The 19827-nt window shown below is 42.2% G+C and overlaps 2 protein-coding genes across 6 annotated transcripts in view; one reads left to right on the top strand and one right to left on the bottom strand.

The window, feature by feature from the left end:
- Nucleotides 1–15499, bottom strand: part of POLK (DNA polymerase kappa) — a 28889-nt gene extending 13390 nt beyond the window's left edge. Inside the window, exons 1-7 of one of the 2 annotated variants that reach the window (XM_083403900.1) lie at nucleotides 15323–15499; nucleotides 8596–8765; nucleotides 7715–7834; nucleotides 5787–5939; nucleotides 3945–4064; nucleotides 2482–2635; nucleotides 525–644 (exon numbers count right to left, since the gene is read on the bottom strand). In XM_083403900.1, coding sequence (XP_083260026.1) covers nucleotides 525–644; nucleotides 2482–2635; nucleotides 3945–4064; nucleotides 5787–5939; nucleotides 7715–7834; nucleotides 8596–8730 — 802 coding nt within the window. In that variant the 5' untranslated portion in view covers nucleotides 8731–8765; nucleotides 15323–15499. Of the gene's footprint in view, nucleotides 1–524; nucleotides 645–2481; nucleotides 2636–3932; nucleotides 4065–5786; nucleotides 5940–7714; nucleotides 7835–8595; nucleotides 8766–15322 lie in introns of both variants that reach the window. The other variant, XM_083403899.1, reaches the window with a different exon arrangement.
- Nucleotides 15500–15874: 375 nt separating this feature from the next.
- The window catches only part of CERT1 (ceramide transporter 1), a 49705-nt gene continuing 45752 nt past the window's right edge, over nucleotides 15875–19827 (top strand). For 3 of the 4 annotated variants that reach the window (XM_083404023.1, XM_083404024.1, XM_083404022.1), the window contains exon 1: nucleotides 15965–16100. In XM_083404023.1, the coding sequence (XP_083260149.1) occupies nucleotides 16005–16100 (96 nt within the window). In that variant the 5' untranslated portion in view covers nucleotides 15965–16004. Of the gene's footprint in view, nucleotides 16101–19827 lie in introns of all 4 variants that reach the window. The other variant, XM_083404021.1, reaches the window with a different exon arrangement.

The raw sequence follows: 19827 nt of genomic DNA, 5'->3' as shown, positions 1-19827 counted from the left end.
GGCCAGCATGACTAAGCCGCTTCTGGCGAACCAGAGCAGTGCACGGAAACGCCGTTTACCTTCCTGCCAGAGCGGTACCTATTTATCTACTTGCACTTTGACGTCCTTTCGAACTGCTAGGTTGGCAGGAGCAGGGACCGAGCAACGGGAGCTCACCCCGTCGCGGGGATCCGAACCACTGACCTTCTGATCGGCAAGTCCTAGCCTCTGTGGTTTAACCCACAGCGCCACCCACGTCCCTCCATTACAGAGTAGACCAAGTTTAATAGCAAGGCTTTTATGTTGTTGGTTAAAGCTTGAAGAGTTCAGAACTTTCATTTATTGAGGTTGAGCACATGACTCTGATACAGCAGTTTTAGCAAGTTATTATGTTTAGGTCAGTTAATTTTTTCTGTAAAAAGAACCTGTGCATTTCTTCACATAACAAGGATCTTGTGAATCTACTTTTAAACTCTTGAGATGTACTGGAGAAGTATTACAGAACTTTAAAATATTTCTAATAATATAAATATAAATTTGTTTACCAGCACTGGCAGTAAGTCTTGTTTTTTGTTCAATCCTAAAGCGAATTTCCTCCACCACTTCCTCAGCTGATGCTCCAAAGACAACTGGCTTTATCTGAGTTGTTGACTGTTGGTGTTGTTCTAGGTGCAGCAGAGAAGGTGAACAATCTGCTTATACATCAGAGTATCAACATCAAACAAGACTGGTGAACAGTCATGTGTATCTTCACGTGTTGCTATATTCTGTTTGCCTCAGAATAAAAAGGGTCAGAAGCTATCAGAATTCTATAAGCAAAACTAATCTCATTTGCTAGTTCCCTTACACAAAAAGTAAATGCCACCTTCCTTTTCCCTCCATTTTCCAAGCTCTTGTAAGTATTTTTTACAAACAGGACAAAAAATTCTCATTGTTATTACTGTACTGCTGATCACCCCAAGGCTGGAAAAACCAAGTCCTGCTACTGCCCAAACAAAGGAGTACTGTATGTTTACTGCATTTAAATGAGCAACATAAAAAATTGCATGGATTAAAACTGTGTACATTTACATAGATAATACTTATTTAGATTAAAAAAAAACACCCTTTCAGCATTTACTTCTTATATGGTATTAGTCACTTTTCAGTTCAGGTTCACAATGGGATTCACTCTAAGCCCACATATCAAAAAGCATCATCATGCATCTGTATGGTGCTTTCTCTAGGAAAACCATGCTCAAAGTGGCTTACAAAAACACTGGAATGGTTTACATAATAACATGCTTCTCAACTGTTTTGACCAGTTTACCTGTTGTAAGAAAACTTTGTAAAGAATTGATTGAGTACCTGCTCATCAGTTATAACTGAAGCTGTTGGACAACATGATACATTGTATAGAGTTGGAGTGTCACCCTGGTAATTATTAAACACTTGGTTGATGCTCATCAGCTGCTTAGCATAAGCAAGAATGCAGTGAGGAAATAACCTATTCTGAATGAATTATGCCACCAACTGAAATGAAATGGGGAATCTTGCGCAGAATAGCATAAAGAATTCACTTGGAATTCCAGACTGTGACATCATGATCCATAGCTTACTACTTGTCTCAACTTTGATAAGAAGTTCATAGGGCAATGTGGGGCCTGACAGTTGCAGCACTGTGAAGAGAAGCATGTGAGCAACTTGCTCCAATGAAATCTAGGACTGGACTGAAGCTTTGTATTCCTCCAGTGCCAGGTTTACCTCTCCCAGACTCTGCTCCTTCATTGAGGAATGTAGTATCTTGAAGGAGAAGACCTTTGGCCTGTAGCCTAATATTTCCCATTCTCTCAGCCAATTCCCTACAGGTTCAATGACTGTGTTGACAGGTCAAAATGGGGATGTGCAAAGTCCCTAGTGTGGAGATGGATGTTTCCTAAGGAACAAAAGCTTCAAGGGTACAGACTCTGGAAATTCCAGTTCAAAGGGCTGTGACTCAAAGTATCACAGTCCAATACTCCCAGGTCTGGTCATGGTGCTGGGGCCTGTTTCAGTTTCCAGCATCTCCTCCTCCTGCTGCTGCCGGTCTTATTAATCTGGCCAGGCCTTCCACATCTGAACAGAAGTCAGAGCCCAGGCAGCTGCTCTGGATGGGGGTTGTGACATTTGCTTCTATGCAGCGTTCACCTGGGTGCCAACACTGTTTTGAAAAAGTGATACCCTGAAAATTAGCACCATGAGACTTGTCGGCAAACTATTGCTCTTTTAACGATGGCTGCAACTCCCCACTTCTGAAAACATTAATTCCACTAAGTTTAATTACAATTGCAATATTAAAAAGGAAACTTCACTAGTGACTTCCTAAAGTGTTTCAACTAAATTGCTTCGAGATTAGCATGACATGCAAGCAGCTAATAATTACAACTAATATTTAGCCACATGATTGCCTGACGTAGCAAGTCATAATATATAAAAGCAAGGTAAAATGTTCTTTTGGTCTGGCAGTTCCAGATAATTGCTTACCATTTAGAGCAGAGTTGTATGTTTTGATGAAATGCTGCCTTTTGTCTTCGGGCCAGTTCTTTCTTTCTTCTAAGTACTCTGTTATGTTCAAGTAGGCTTCATCAAGCCCCATGGGCATAAAGTGGGAATCATATTCAGCAAGTATTTCCCTAACCTTGGTAAATATAATTTAAAAAAATGTAAAGTTGTGCTGCTATAGCAAAAAACAATTTTTAAAAAAATCATTTGAAGTACCATGCATTCAGTCAATACCAACACTGTATCATTCATTCTTTTAAAATTCCATTATGATTGATCAATACTAGAAGAATTTTAAATCATAAATAATTTATTGACTTTCCAAATTTGTACTGCATATGGTTCACAGTTAGAGCAACCTCGCTAGAAATAAATGTAAAGTTATTTACTCAGATGTGTGAATGTAATTATTTTACTGTGTGTGAACCTCTTTTTAAGATGAGATTTATATACCAAAGATAAAGTGACAGATACTGGTTGATCTTTGCTACTTGCAAAATCAAAACAAATTTTCTTCAAATTTAAAGGAAGAAAATGGTTTCCTCACATTTAAAGAGAGAATAGGGGTATGTTAAGTAAGCATCCATTTCTTCTCAGAGTTTATATAGGTTGACAGAAAAGAATGCTAATCTCAAATGAGAATGCTATTCAATAGAACATTATTAGGAGGTGCTAATTGAGGAAATAAATTTCCTTATCTTAAGGCTAGGTCTGCTAGAAGGAATTAATCCAATCATGAAGAGGGAAGAAGTACCTTTCCTCCTCCTTCCCACCAAACTATAAGGTAAAGGGTAGGTAAAGGACCCCTGGATGGTTAAGTCCAGTCAACGGAGACTATGAGGTGTGGCACTCATCTCACTTCAGGTCAAGGGAGCTGGTGTTTGTCCACAGACAGCTTTCCAGGTCATGTGGCCAGCATGACAAAACTGCTTCTGGTACAATGGGACATGATGATGAGTGACAGAGACCATTTATCTTCCCGTCAGAGCAGTACCTATTTATCTACTTGCACTGGTATGCTTTCGACCTTCAATGATAGAAGCTGGGACGGAGCAACGGGAGCTCACCACCATCATGTGGATTTGAACCTCTGGCCTTCCGATTGGCAAGCCCAAGAGGCTCAGTAGTTTAGATCACAGCAACACCCACATGTGCCCCACCAAACTATTATGTTTATCAAACTATAAAGGCATTTTTAACACTTTACTTTTTCAGAACAAACTTAATAAATTAAAACATGAAGCTTAACAATCACCATTTGCAGTTCAAGGAATACGTGTAACAAAATAAAATCAGCAAGGCTGATATCCTAACCATGTCTACTCAGAAGCAAGTCCCACTGAATTGAATGGGGCTTATTCCTGGGTAGGTGGGGTTAGGATTGCACTCTAAATCTATGTGCATTCTGCTGTGGGAAGAAATTACGTACGTACCTCTTTACTTACTTCTTCATATTTCTTAAAGTTTAATGGCACTATAGTAAGATGTGGGCAGAGTTTCTTGGCAATAAACCCAGGCATGGCTGCACGTACCCCAAATCTTCTGGCATGATAATTTGAAGTGGACTTAAAAAGACAAGACATACTTTAAAATTATGCACTGAAGCCATTTTAAATGGCTTGTACATTGCGGTCAGAATACAGTAACTAATTAGGTATGCTGGGTGGAATCTACACATATATTTAAAAAAAGCTGTGAAAATATATATTTTTTAAATGTTTTGAAAAATTCATTGATTTTTGCATAGCTCACTTTCACCATCTAGTGTCACATTAATATACTGCACTTTACCACACATTTAAAACGTCTTAGGTAAAGGTAAAGGTACCCCTGCCCGTACGGGCCAGTCTTGACAGACTCTGGGGTTGTGCGCCCATCTCACTTAAGAGGCCGGGGGCCAGCGCTGTCCAGAGACACTTCCGGGTCACGTGGCCAGCGTGACAAAGCTGCATCTGGCGAGCCAGCGCAGCACACGGAAACGCCGTTTACCTTCCCGCCAGTAAGCGGTCCCTATTTATCTACTTGCACCCGGGGGTGCTTTCGAACTGCTAGGTTGGCAGGCGCTGGGGCCGAGCAACGGGAGCGCACCCCGCCGTGGGGATTCGAATCGCCAACGTTTCGATCGGCAAGCCCTAGGCGCTGAGGCTTTTACCCATAGCGCCACCCACGTCCCTGAAAACGTCTTATTTGCAGCTATATAGCTGAGTCCCTGGGCAAATGTAGAATCACCAAAATCAGTGCAAAAGAAAAAAGATGGCCAGTTGCAGCTGACCTGGAGATCTAACTAAGCATTTTTAGAAATATTCTGCTAGTATCTTAGGATCTGGCTAGGTAAGTTCAACTCCACAAATGCAACAATTTCAACCAGTAGTTCAATATAAGCTCAAAGGAGGCGAGTTTACCTACAGATACCAATATATTGAGGCAGTATGGGAAACCTCATTCCTGAGTGCCAAATGTGGTCCTCCATGCCGCTCTGTTTGGCTCTCAGACTACTCCCCAGGCCACACTCCTCAAAGAATCTATTTTGCACCTTTAGTATTTTGGCCTGGATAAAATGTGCCCTTGAACATGCCTCTTGCTTGTTCAGCTGGAGGACTAATAGGAGCATGTGGCTTTGTATAGAAATTGGCCACCATATAAAGGTAAAAGTGACATTTGTTGCTCTGCCCACTTTTGCTGCTGGCCCCACCCACAAATGTCTTGTGGCCTTTGGAAGGTTACCCAGAAAGATTTGTAGTACTCAGGCTGAAAAAGGGGTCCCGTGATGCAGTTAGACTGTTTGACTATGGCTATATACACACTCTTGTTTATTATGCATTCAGTGTACTCCCACCACCGGTTTGCCAAAATCTGCCAAAATCCACACCTATCCTGTATCTGTCTTTTCGTTCCTTAGGAAACACTGTGTTTTGATGTGTTTTCCCCCCAAACCAGCAGCAGTCCAAATTGAGAAAAAGAGTGACTTACCTGGCTATGTTTTAAGCCAGTATTATGTACACTGCCAGGTTCAAATCTCCACCCGCCATGAATCTCACTGGGTGTCCTTAGGCCAGTCACTACTTCTTGCCTAACTTACTCTACTGGGTTTTCATGAAAATAAATGGTGGTGAGAGAACCATGCATGATGCCTTAAACTTACTGAGGGAAAATGTGAGATTAAAATGTAATAAACGAACTAACTCTTTAGCTTGAATATCTCTTTATCACAAGTTTAGAAACAAGCTACTTGGAAATATCGGGCGGTGTGGGGAGAGAATTGTAGCAAATGTTATATTCCACCTTACCAGCATACTCATTGACCCCACTGCTATGGGCTTGTCCCTCAATTCAGGATTGTCTCTCAGTTCAACAGCTGCATAAAAGGCATCCATGTCAATGTGTACAATGGTACAGCTAAGATCACGGCTCTGATCTAACTTCATTGCAAGCTTATCCATCTGCACATAAGTAAATATATACCATTAGATAGAATTAGATAAATTTTCTTGTGGCATACAATGATTCTTATCAATATAACACTCTAAAGGAAAGTAATATAATATACAGAGACAAATGGAAAAGATATTTTGGTAATCTTGCTGTGCGGGAAAACAGTATCTGATTTGGCCAAGACTATAAGAATAGCTTCGGCACTTTAGACGTTAACTATTTTAGGAGTGCTTTACAGCTTTACACACAAAGATAAACAATGTAAAGACATAATGGGCCTTGCTTCATGACCTCCCCATGCCATTACAAATCATTCAGTTTTCAATGAGGTGGAATAAATAACATTACAGCTTCTAATCAATGTCCCAAGTCACTGAGGTTTGTCTTACAAAGCAACCACCACGTGGCTTCTATGCTACTTTTTGTTCGTTTATCGTGGCATGGGGAAATGGTGCACATACATATGGTAATTGTGGTACCAATCTTGCACTCTGTGTATGGGGAAAAGAAGGGCTCAGAGTAACTCATATGAAGCTCTAATATAAACTTAGTATGGCTATTTTATTTATTTAAGCAATTTATGTAATGCTTAACTACAATAGTCTCTAAGCAGTATACAAGAAATACAGTACAGAATAGGGTGGTGGTGGTGGTTAAAACTTCATCTAAAATGCCTGCAGAAACAAAGAAGGCTGCAGTAGGTGGCAGAATTTCAACAGGAAGAGGACCTGTCTGACCTGAATGGGAAGGGAGTTCCACAACGTTGGGCCCACAATACTACATGCATGGCTCCCTGTGAATATAAGCCATGCATCTGAATTAGGCCTTGGTGGTGTATTGATACAACATCCAGGACCAGTATGAGGGGCAGACCATGATGGTGGCTTCACCTTATGGTATATTGGGGGTGAAACTGACGCCGCTTCTGAGTCCCTCTGCTACCAGTGCCGCTTTCAACATTGGGCTGCTGGTAGCAGAGGGACTCAGGAGCAGTGGTGGTTTTACCTGCGATCTTTAAACAGCTCCCAAACACCCAGCTCTGAGGTCCTGCGGGTGAGCAGCAGGGACCTTGAGGCTTGCTCAGCTAAGGGGCGGGAACCCTCCTTTTCCTTTCATGGACTTTGGGTGATTGGAAGATTTATACATAAATCTACTTGTTGATAATATACCTTATAACATATATTTAAAAACCAACAATATGAATATGAGCATAAGATCTTGAATATAATCACAGGTACGGAATAGCTTTTGAAGTAAGGAGGAACAATAATATAAATTTCTCCCACAGTTTTTCTATTCTGTTTTCCTTTTGAACTACCAAATCATTATGTTAAATCCAATTCCAAAGTGCTCCCAGAACTGCATAATAAATAAAATTAAAGAACCTAAATTTGAATCTATTTTTTCTGTATCTAAACCACTGGTATTTACAGATTTTTTTCCTCAGTCATAATGGTCAAGATTGCTGGGAAGGTATGCACTGACCTCACTCCTCACTCCCAACATGACAAGAATAGAAATTCAACAATAGTGTCTGAGAGCATTAAAGCTGAAGGTTAGCAGACTTGAAAGACGAGTTGAGGCACTTCAGAAGTATGCACATTGAGTTTGGTCAAGAGATTGCTTCACATATCATTCAGGTTTATCAAACAAGCTTCTATTTATTTAAGTGGTAATGCTTTGTCAAAAGTAATCTTAACTTCATGTTTACATAAGAGGCTAATACCATGGGTTGCCTAAAAATACTTTCCTCTCCTAAATGAATCAAGTTTATACATATTACCTTTATCTGTGCTTTCATAAGCTGTTGGTCGGTTACTTTACTTTTTAATTTCAGGATTTTTTCAATTCGCTCATTAACTTGTTGATCCTTCTTCAGCTCATTTTCATAAAATTTAGAACCCTGCAAAACAGATTTAAATTATTTAATATCCATCATTAGCCTTATCTAGTCTAGTGCAGTTTGATATAATTCTTACATAATTATTTTTAAGTTATAGAGAACATTAAAAACACATTTTAAAAATTTAGTCAGCCCTAGTATTTGTTACACCAGCTTTCAGGATGCCAGACATCACAGCAGTTAGCAGCAAATGAAGGTGGAAGTCGAGTCACTCAATAAAAATTATATGAAGATACACAGAGCACCAGCAAAAGACACTGCCTGAATATTAATTTGCACACACATTTTGTTTGTGTGATGATGCGTTATTTTTGATAAGCCACTGAGCAACATGGTAAAATGTTATAAATATTGCACTAGGCTAGCATAATGTTACCAAACACAACATTTCATAGGCATTGCAACATTACATCTGTGCTACATGCACAATATTCAAAATTTGCACAGAAGGCAGCAATTTTAAAAAGCAATCAATTATTTGGCATCTCACACTGATTAGAAATAATAATTCAGCTTCATTTTAATTTACAGCGTGCCTAAAATTTGATAAGCACTGCACAGAGATTAAAGATGAGTCAGTACTTGCCTGCAGACATATTCTCTTAAGACAGATACACATCCCCCCAAAAAATGGATGTGGAGGATACCTTGACTTCTTCACTAAACAATAAAGCATGCTAGTAAAAACCCTACAGTTTTTATTGAATGTAATCAATACCTGTGAATAGCTAAAGCATTTGTGAGAGTTTATACAAACAAACCTTGGAAGCTTCCATTATGATTTTGTTGATCTTCTCCTTATCCAGCCCCTGCATTCCAGCTTTGTTATCATTGAGGCCCAGTCTAAGCAGAAGTCCCTCTCTGGAAGAAGCATTGCCTTTATCTGCATTTTCCATTGCACAACCAACTGAACAGATTCTCAGTTCTTGCCCTGAAAAAAACAAACGGCATAATTTTGCTGGATGTACTACAGTGGTACCTCAGGTTACATACACTTCAGGTTACATATGCTTCAGGTTACATACGCTTCAGGTTACAGACTCCGCTAACCCAGAAATACTACCTCGGGTTAAGAACTTTGCTTCAGGATGAGAACAGAAATCGTGCAGCGGTGGCGCAGCGGCAGCAGGAGTGGTGCATCAGATTAAGAACAGTTTCAGGTTAAGAACGGACCTCCAGAACAAATTAAGTACTTAACCCGAGGTACCACTGTACTGACATTATCACATCATAATGCTACAGTACAAGAGAGGGGAACCTTTTTATGTGGCCCGTGGATACCCTCCCTGTTGGTTGTGGCAATTCCTCTGCTACTGTGGCAGTGTCAGCAGAGCTATCAGTGCTCTGAAGTCTGGCCCTTTCTTCCCTACTATTCAGCTGTGGTGGTAACATCAGGAGACAACAGCCTCGCTACAAATAATTGTGGGTGTGAAATACAGTAGTGACTACTGCTGCTCTATGAATGCTCAAAAGTGTACTCGGTGCTGTAATGGTTCGGTTTCACAGCACACATTAGGGGCTGAACTCCTGCTCATTCCATTTGCCAGCCCCTGCTATTCTCCTAGAGTTTCCCCTTCCCACTCCATGCAACCACCAAGCTTGCTTTTCAACTTCCCAGTTCCATATCTGAAGCCACTTCTCTTCTATACTGCAGTCCTGCTTTGCACTCCTTTTCACCTTCAGCCCCCATCTTCATGCTTCCCCACTCCTTTTGTGCAATCCCCTGCACACAAACCACCCCGTGGTAACCTCCTACAACATCCTCCTGTCACTCAATGCAGCTACTAAGCACCCTTTTCACCTTCTACCCAATTATGAAGCAGAAGAAGCGTGTCTCGTAACTCAGGGTGCTGACAAGATTTCCCTTTACAGTATATAATGTAAATAACCGTACTTCATATTATTACAGATTTGTTTTGCTTTTTGAATGGATTGTACACACCTTTAGAGCCATAGCCCAAAAGATAAAAATAAAAATAGGAAAAATAAGTCAATTGCATTGGAAGATTTTCAGTACGTGAATTTCGATCTGCTAAATTTCTATGGTAACAACACAGAGCACAGGAATATTTTCTATACTACCAAAGTTGGTGAAGTTCAGTTATGATTATGTTATTTAAGAATGTTTATACTAAATGTCTATCCTTTCAAATTCTTCATTCTACTGAATTCTAATTCTTTGACTTTTCTTCAAGTGGAGTACTAATCTTTATTTTATAAAGAGGTATCCTTAAAGCAGATTTTTAGCTAACTATTAAAGTGTAACTCAATTCAGCAAAAGGCATTCACCAAAGCTTAAGGATCATCAAACCACCTCCACCCATAGCTGGGCTCCTAAATACAAGAATCCTAGAGAGGCACTGTTTGTATCCACTCATAAAATCCTTTGGAACAATCAGGAGCATTCTTTCCACTCAATAGAGCTTTTGCAATTTTTAAGAGCCCTGGTGGAACACAAGATTCTTGTCAGTTTCAAGAATAGTAATACAGTAATGTCAAGGAGAAAGTGTGATTAGCTTGCATGTGCTCAGGAACTTAGGATGTTTGGTTTGCCTTAGGCTCTTTCAGATGAATGGCTAAAACTACAGCATTGTTATAGCCTTCATTTAGCAATGAGAGCAAGCGTAAGCATCTTAAGCACAGCTTGTAATGCACAATATATTATAGTGTACAACTGAATATTTTTAACCATAGACTAGTAAAACTGAATTTCTAGGCATAATTTCCTTCAAATGGTTGTAGTTCAGAGTGATCTTTTAATAGCATTAATCTAGGCTAGCATTTTTCAATTATGACAGGTTATTCAGATTATTTTGGTTCCATCAGAGCTGACAAGAACTTGAATACAAATCCTTTAGGCTTCCCTTGCACCCACACAAAATGCAGGCTAACGTACCATTTGGCATATACAAATGTGGATGGAGAAAATCTTAGCTTGAAGCTAGAGAGAAAGCAAGGCTTAAAATGCTTTAGAAATAAGATTATGTTGAAGCATCAACAAATAGGGCAACTGTAATTTATGAGACAATGAAACATGCCAAAATGTAATATAGGTTTTTCATTTGTTTTCTATGTAACATCATTTGTTTTCTATGTAACATCCATAGACAATGGCCTGTATACCTCCTCTTCTCCTTAAGCTATAAAAGTATCCAAAGTATCTGCATAGTTTGAATTTGTGAAGTCATGGAACTGAAAGCCCTTTGCCTTTTGCCACTGAGCTACTGCAGCCCAGCCAGTACCTTTGTGCCACAGAAGTTAATGGAGAGTTTATTTTACACCAATCAATTTAATGGGGACTATTCATTCTTACTGTAAAAACAAAATACTGTAGACCTGACCCAGCAGCCCCTCCAATATACTTGCTCTTCCTGGTTGTCATAATTTCAGACACCTCAGTACCATGTATAGGATGTGGAGGGAACAGAGAAAGCCCTCTAAGTACACACCTTCAAGATAAGCAATTATGTAATTTGCTCAGTTAATTGTCAAGGGTAAAATTGTAAATCCAACCTGTAATTAACTATATACCCAGGACAGTGTTGCAAATTACTATTACTGTGGGAAACACACCTTTGTTTTCAGCAGCAAAGATGGCAAATGGTTGGACTAGATGGCCCCTGTAGTCTCTTTCCAACTCAACAATTCTATTATTTCCATCTACATTTGCCTATAAATGGTCATGTAGGTATTTCTGGAAACCTGGCCCAATCAAACTGTGCAAGGCTATTTTTATTTATTTATCTTATCTTATTTTATTAATAGAGATTAATTTGCCTAGATCAGAAACTGTTGGGTATCAAGCCTAGGCTACCACCTATACACGGAAAGCTTCTACAGTTAGAAGCAGAGGGTGAACAGTAATCCTCCCACAACTACAAATCTCTTGCCCATCACCCATTACAGTAATCAAGCAGGATGTGTGTCACAATACAGTGGTACCTTGGTTTACAAACTTAATCCGTTCCGGAAGTCCGTTCTTAAACCAAAACTTTCTTAAACCAAGGCGTGCTTTCCCATAGCAACAGGGGACTCAATTTACAAATGGAACACACTCAACATGTTCTGCTTCCAAGGCAAAGTTCACAAACCAAAACACCTACTTCCGGTTGGTAGCGTTCTTAATCCAAGTTGTTCATAAACCAAGCTGTTCTCAAACCAAGGTACCACTGTAGTGCTAAAGGGGAAATTATCCCCACAGCTCTTCATCTGTAAGCAGCCAAAGGAAAGGGAAAGGGAACCCTGACCGTTAGGCCCAGTCGCAGACGACTCTGGGGTTGCAGCACTCATCTCGCTTTATTGGCCGAGGGAGCCGGCATACAGCTTCCGGGTCATGTGGCCAGCATGACTAAGCTGCTTCTGGCGAACCAGAGCAGCACACGGAAACGGCGTTCCTTACCTTCCTACCTTTACCTCCTACCTTATCTACTTGCACTTTGACGTGCTTTCGAACTGCTAGGTGGGCAGGAGCAGGGACTGAGCAACGGGAGCTCACCCCGTGGTGGGGATTCAAACCGCCGACCTTCTGATCAGCAAGCCCTAGGCTCTGTGGTTTAGGCCAAAGCGCCACCTGCGTCCCATAAGCAGCCAAAGGTTTGTTTAAAAATAAATAGCAAATTAATTTACATTGAGAATTCAAGTGTCAGGTTACATACTGCAACAGGAAACATATTCCCTAAAAGTTGCATTTCCGAACTCTCCAAAGTAGCAATTTAGCAACATTTCTAGGCAAAACATTATTCCTGGTTTGTTGGCTTTGCACTGGAAATTATCCTAAGGCAAAGGGCAGCAAAAGGGGAACAATTGTTCTTCACTTCCTTATGGCAACCTTTCTAAAATACCTTGTCATTAATACAGTACTATTTTCACAAGACAGGCAATTCTTCCTTTCCTATTTCTTACAGCCAATTTCTCACATTCTTATCTATTTCTACTCTCCTCTGAACTGTCGCCAGTTTGTCTGCATCCTCCTTAGGTGTGGCTATCAACACAAGACAAAATCGTTCCAGCAAAAGCATGATCAAAGCCAAGCAGAAGATGGTTACTCCCTAAGTGGTGGATGCTGTGTTTCTATTAATGCAACTCAAAACAGTATTTTTTGCCTAAAACAATAGATCAGGCTATTAGTTTGCTATGCTGTTTTTTTAACTGTCATTTAAAAATAGGCTTGATATAATTTCAAATCTTCATCCACCCTAGATCAAGCTTCATAAATAATTCCCAAAATTCCTATTTTCTGCAACAAGATCCCTGCCACCAGATCTTCCTGTTTCTTTAAGTAATACTGTTTCCTCTTCTACAAAGACTTGTTCTAATGCAATCTTGCAAAGAAGCCCACAAAAGTTAATAGCCTACAAATTTACCAGCCCTCTTATCCACAGGATAGTTAAAAATAAAATAAAAAGAACTTCTATCAGAGAGGTCTTGCACCAGCCTATTTAATTCCTGTGCTAGATGTGCATAAAGGGGCTTTCCTGCTCCATGGCTATTATGGAGACCAAATAAATATATCACGATTCTACCAGGTCACTTACTCATCTACATGGAATTTCTGCAGCAGGATTCTTGGCAAGGCTATTCATTATCTTTAATACCAGAGGTAGTTTGTCTCTGAATACCAGTTGTTGGTATAAATAGGGGAGAACTGTAACATTTTCCTGCAATAGTGGGCTTCCTACAGGCATCTGGCTGGCCACTGTGAGAACAAAATGCTGCGCTAGATAGGCTATTGATTTAACACAGCAGCTACCAGGTTGAGTTGCTGAAAACCTTGGAGCTACCACAGAGCCTTTTTGGAAGTGGTATCTGAGTCGCAAAACAACTTCTGCAAAGATGCCTCTCCAGTCCCTTCTTTACAGCCTTTTTGGTAACAGGGGAAGATTTTCTGAGGTTTTTAAGCAGTTTTTTAACACCATACTGCAAACTATTTTATGCTTTTATTAGGAAGTTATTTTATTGTTTTGTTTTTTAAATGTATTTATTAAATTTTCAGATATACATTTTCCATCATTAAATACACAACAGTACATCCAATGACTTCCCTTCTTCTCCTTCCATGGTTCCTTGTACAGTGGTACCTCTGGTTACAAACTTAATTCATTCTGGAGGTCCATTCTTAAACTGAAACCGTTCTTATCCTGAGGCGTGCTTTCGCTAATGGAGCCTCCCGCTGCATGTGCACCTCCAGCGCGTGATTTCTGTTTGCAGCCTAGGGCAAAGTTCGCAACCAGGAGCAGCTACTTCCGGGTTAGTGGCACTCGTAACCTGAAGTGTTCGTAACCAGAGGTACCACTATACTTCCAAAAGTAACTGCATAGTCTATTTCCTCCATCTAGTTCCCCCCTTCAGCAATGGTAGAAGCCTCTCGGGCACCTGGGGCAGTACGCCCAGGGGCAGGGCGAACTGCCCACAGGGACGGGGGGGCGCAGCGCCCTTAGGGAGGGACGGGACGAGGCACACCACAGGGCCTCAGCCGCCCTAAAGCTGGGGGGGGGGAGGCAGTGGGAGGACAGTGTGGAGCCTATGGGCGCCGGAGATGTGTGGCTCTAGTGCGCTGCAGGCCCCATAGTGAGTGCCGCCTGCCATTTTGCCACCCCCCGCAGTGGGGACACCCAGGGCAGATCACACCTACTGCACCCCCCTTGCTACACCCCTGCCCTCCTTTCCTTTATATCTTAATCTACATTATACTGTTGAATGTAGATTAAGATATAATGGGAAATGGGAAAACAGCTGGAGGAAATCAAATATACAGGTAGTTATTTTGGGGCAGGGGGCTGCTGCCTTTTATTGTTGATTACTAAGCTTTAATTATTACTGCATACGGTCTTGTGATTCTAGTATGTTTGCTGTCAGCCACCCCATGCGTGTTTATCGATAGGTGGCTATAATAAGTCTAATAAACAACTTCGTGTCACTGGCTACCTGTGAAGAGGGCAGTGTATACCGCAAGATGCATTTTAGTTCCTTAAGGCTGGATGATTTTGCACACTCCCCCCAAAATGAGAAATTGCTTTTCCCTGCTCTAGCCTAGTCCAAAACCAAGCACATTTCTCATCCCCCCACAATTAGCAGCGCCACAAAATGTCACGGTAAAATAAATAAAAATCTGAAATCGGCTTCTGCCACTTGGGAACGAACCATGGCAACAGAGGCGTCGCTGCCTGTCTCTTACGGAGCGAGCCTGCTGTGCATGTTTCCTCAGAAGTAACTATTTCTCCCACGTAGCTATTGCAAAGGACTGCAGTTTCCCTTTCCTTCGGTTTAAGCGTTGGTTATGCACACACTACATATGCACGGCTGCCCGGAGCCACTAAAAACCCCTATATGTGTTTATCTGCCTATAGTATGTGGCTACACAGGCAGCTGCCCCATTGCTGAGAAGGAACTCCTTCGCTTCCCTTCCCATATTTGTTTCTAAACGAGGTCAGGGGAGGCGAGAAGAGCAATATAGCAGGCGAAGGGAAAGCAAAGCTCAGGTAGACACACCTCAGTCTCTCACCAGCCCCCGCTTCCGCAACAATTAAGCCGCGCCAAGATGGCGACCACCCGAGGCTTTAGAAAAGAGAACGGACGACTGCCGGCGTCTTGAGAATCCCGCGCCCAAGAACTACAGCACCCAAGAAGCCCCGAGGAACGCGACGACTCGCTGGTTCCACCGACCCCGCCCCGTTTCCCAGAGGGCAGCGCGCCCGCCAGAAACCAACCCCTCAGCGGACTACACCTCCCAGCATGCCGTTGACCCAAAAGCCTTCGCTGCCAGGGCGGGTAGGGCTTGGCGAATTATAGTGGCTGAGAGCGAGTTTCTCGAGTAAGATGGCGGCGGGAGCGGTGGCGGCGGCAGCAGCGGCGTCGCTTTGAGGAAAGAGACGAGAGGGAGAGAGAGGCGAGCGCTCGCTCCGCGGCGTGGCTGCTTCAGATGGTCGGCACTATCTGCCAGCGTGCGCTGAGCGGGGTTGGGGTTTAAGTCGGGCGCTGCGGTCCCGGCGGCGGCCAGAAGGGGACAGGCAGAAGGGCTGGGGCGGCGTCGGCGACAGCAGCAGCAGCGAGAGCAGCGGCAGGAGCAACAGCGGAGCCTCGCGGAGAGAGGCGCCAGGCAGGTAGAGCGAGCTCCCGCGGCGGCCTCGTCGCTTCGCTGCCCGCTGGCAACGGCTGTGAGGGAGGCGCCTCCATGTCGGACAACCAAAGCTGGAATTCCTCGGGCTCCGAAGAGGATCCCGAGACCGAGTCCGGGCCGCCTGTTGAGCTCTGCGGAGTCCTCAGCAAGGTAAGGAGGTTCCTTCCTCTCGCCGCCACGGAGCGGTCGTGCTCGGCTTGGCTTTTCACCTGAGCTCCCCCCCCCCACTTCGTTTCCTTCGTGGTCGGCGGGGGACATGGGGGGGCGCCCCCTGCGGTAGGGTATCCGGTTGTGGGAGCCTGGCGCCGAGTCCCCCCTCTCCCCGCAATAACTGGCCACCTCGCCTGGTAGGGTGGCGGCCTAGGAGCCTCCTGCCCTCTTCCCCAGCTTAGAGGGAGGTCTCCGCACATCTCCTTCCCCGCCTCCCACTGGGTGTTGTGGCTTCTGTTTTTGTTATTATACCGGTTTGGTGGTGGTGGTGTGTTAAAAAAAGGCTTCACCTCCGCAGTCTTGGAAACCATTTATCCGGGTAGAGGGGCGGATTGCTTAGTTTCAGAGCGAAGCCTTCGCCCTTTCTAGGTGGAAAATGTCTGTGAATGTCACTTTCTCTATTCCCCAGGAGTCCACCCGCCGCTGCCACCTTTCCTTGATGATCAAAGTATGAGTCTTGGTTTGAGGAAGGGTGACTTGGTAAAATAATATTCGCGCTCATTGGAGTGGGACTTTTATTATTTAATTTCTCTCTGTGTGTGTGTGTGTGTGTGTGATGCAGCGGAGAAGGAAAAAAGATCAATCTGTTCCATCAGGTTCTTCTCAAGAGCCTGGTAATCCTGACTAGATTTCACTTGTAGCCACAGCTTGGCTGAGTAATGCTGCCGAGGCAGCCTGTATGGGGAATCGCTCAGGGCGCTTCCACTCGTTGATTCTGCAGGACTGGAAAAGCTAACTTCTTGGGCCTGCGAATCGAAACCTTACACGGTTTTCTCCCTCTTTTAAAAAAACGAAGGAAACAAAATCATGTGATATGCATGAACACATAACACACAATTGTACCATAGAGAAGAGTGGTGTGACCTTTGCTCTAAACAGTGCAGTAAAATAGACTGACTGGAGGGACAGTATAGGGAGAAAGTACAGGAGAAAGCAGCTGTATACACAACTGGAGGACTTTAAAGCTTCAGTCCCTGTATTATTTCTAATTTTTAGCGTGAATCCTTTGCGGTTTTGCTACTTAGAAACTTGCAAAGGAGTCATTATTCAGACAGAAAGCTAAGTTTTTAAGCAAGACATCAAGTTTTAGCAATATGATTAAGTCCTTCAGAAACTAAATGGTAATTGTGCTTTTTGAAGCAGTTTCACTTGCACTATGTTTTTGACCCTGTTTTGTGTACTGAAGCAAGCAGTGAAAGCACAAGCTATGAGATGCTCGAGTTGGAAAACGTTATTGCTGAAAAAGCTTTTGCAGTCCAGTTAGTTTTCACGTATTTATAGGGAAACTAAACATAAATTCCCAAGTATTGTCATTTCTGAATTAGAAGGTAGATAAAGGTAGAGGGTAAAGGGACCCCTGACCATTAGGTCCATTCGTGACCGACTCAGGGGTTGCGGCGCTCATCTCGCTTTATTGGCTGAGGGAGCCGGCGTACAGCTTCCGGGTCATGTGGCCAGCATGACTAAGCCGCTTCTGGCGAACCAGAGCAGCGCACAGAAACACCGTTTACCTTCCAGCCGGAGCGGTACCTATTTATCTACTTGCACTTTGACGTGCTTTTGAACTGCTAGGTTGGCAAGAGCAGGGACCGAGGCTCACACCGTGGGGATTCGAACCTCCGACCTTCTGATTGGCAAGTCCTAGGCTCTGTGGTTTAACCCACAGCGCCACCCGCGTCCCGGTAGAACGTAGATAAAGTGCTGCAAATGGGGACTCTGGATCAGGTAACAAGAATATGACACATGGCATGCTGTCCAGATCTCAGAGATTGGAAACTCATGCAGCCCTTTAGCCCAGTATGACTTTAGATGATAGTTAGCTGCCAGAAGGAATTTAGGCATCTTTGTTACAGCAAGGATATGAAGCAACTCTCTGCCATTTTTCAGTAGGAATGGAGACTCCTGGGGTTGAGTCTAGTGCAGCTTTCTTCAAAACTGACTATTCCTGCTGGCTTTAGCTAAATGGCCTGATTTTTGCTCTAAAGCATAAGCACAGAATGCTCACCTGCACTCATCTTTGAACAGAATTGTAATGCTCACAACCAGTGTGGATTTACTGACGGTTGTGTACAGTATGTAATGTGGCAATTATTCAACATCCTTGACAACTTTCTTTTCTTGTCAACTGTTTAGTTTTAGTTTTTGTTTTAAACTCAATCTGCAACTTAATGCAACTTTTATTATTAGCCAATGTACAATTTATACCAACATTATTCCAGCTCCTTGTCATCATGTGACTTCCAAATGTTAAATCTCAAGGTTGAAATGTATGTTGCTTTCCAGGCTGCCCACCCCTGATGTTAGCCAGGATGCCTTTCCTGTTCTCATCTACACAGGAATAAATGAAAGGAAATCTAAATTGCAAAATGTCTCTAACCTGTTGCATATTAAAAAGCTGAGCTACATTACTGCATAGTTTTTAGAACTTTCTTTGTGATTTGTGTCTTCATTAATTAAATGAAATAAATTGAAATTAGTAGATTTTCAAGGATTTAAAAAGCAAGAATACAGTCTTCTGCTAAATATAAGGTACAGGAACAAAAAAAAAACCCATCATTTGTTTTCTTATAGAATGCCCACTTGAATGGCAACTTATGCAAGTGCATATTATGCATGCACATATATTATCACTGTAGAATTCTATACAAAGAATAATTTTCTGTATGTTAGCTTGTCAAACTGCTACGCTTGCTTCTATCTTTAGTACAATCTTTTTTTCTTTATACAACTCTAATTTAAGACTTTCTATATATTTTAACTTATAGAATGAAACTCATTGTTGTGGAATGGCTTTTGATCTAAGAGATGTCCATTAACATAAGGGAATGGGAGATTGTTTTTGCCAATCCCCTCCTCCTGCTGCAGCCCCTGAACCTCGCAAAAATGAGTTCCAGAAGTTTGGAGGACCCTTCAGAAGAATGTGGAAGATGACATGAAAAGTTCAGGGGACGGCAGCTGGAAGAACTTGCAAAAATTTCTTTCACTCTTGATCAAATGCCGCTCTACAAGGTTATTGCCCATTGCATATATATTTTAAGATATGGATTATATTATTAAGATACAAGTAGCATTAAAAGTAAAATCCTCAGTTCAGTAATTCTACTGAACATTAATTAAAACTAGATTGTTTGATGATCCATTGAGGAAGGGTTAACCAGTGACTGTTCTATTATGATCTTACTTATCAGTGGTGGAAACTTTATTGCTATTTAAGTTACTTTTATTTAATATTTTAATATTATGTTTACTTAGTTACCTGAAGTAACTTGAAGTAACTAATTCTCTTTGGGTTAGTCCTAGTATTTTGTTACAAGTTAAGAATAATTTGAAGAGTTCCAGCTCAGTTGGTAGAGCATGAGAGACTTAATCTCAGGGTCATGGGTTCAAGTCCCAAGGGCAAAAGATTCCTGCATTGCAGGGGTTTGGACTAGGTGACCCTCGTGGTCCTTCCAACTCAACAATTCTGTGATTCTAACCAGGGCATCTTTACATTTTGATGAATTTAATCTGGGACAGTGGTATGGATTTTCTGGAAAAGTTTGAGTGGAAATATTGTTTACCCTATATCAGCTTGTTAGCATGCTAATTTAGCATGCTTAGATTGTATAGTTGGTTTGGCGTCTAGGGGATAGTAGTCTGAAAAGGTTAGTTGCAACTTTGAAATTGC

This window comes from Podarcis tiliguerta (assembly GCF_965153285.1).
Source record: "Podarcis tiliguerta genome assembly, chromosome: 11".
NCBI classification, from domain to species: Eukaryota; Metazoa; Chordata; class Lepidosauria; order Squamata; family Lacertidae; genus Podarcis; species Podarcis tiliguerta.
This window is presented reverse-complemented; position numbering and strand designations above follow the sequence as displayed.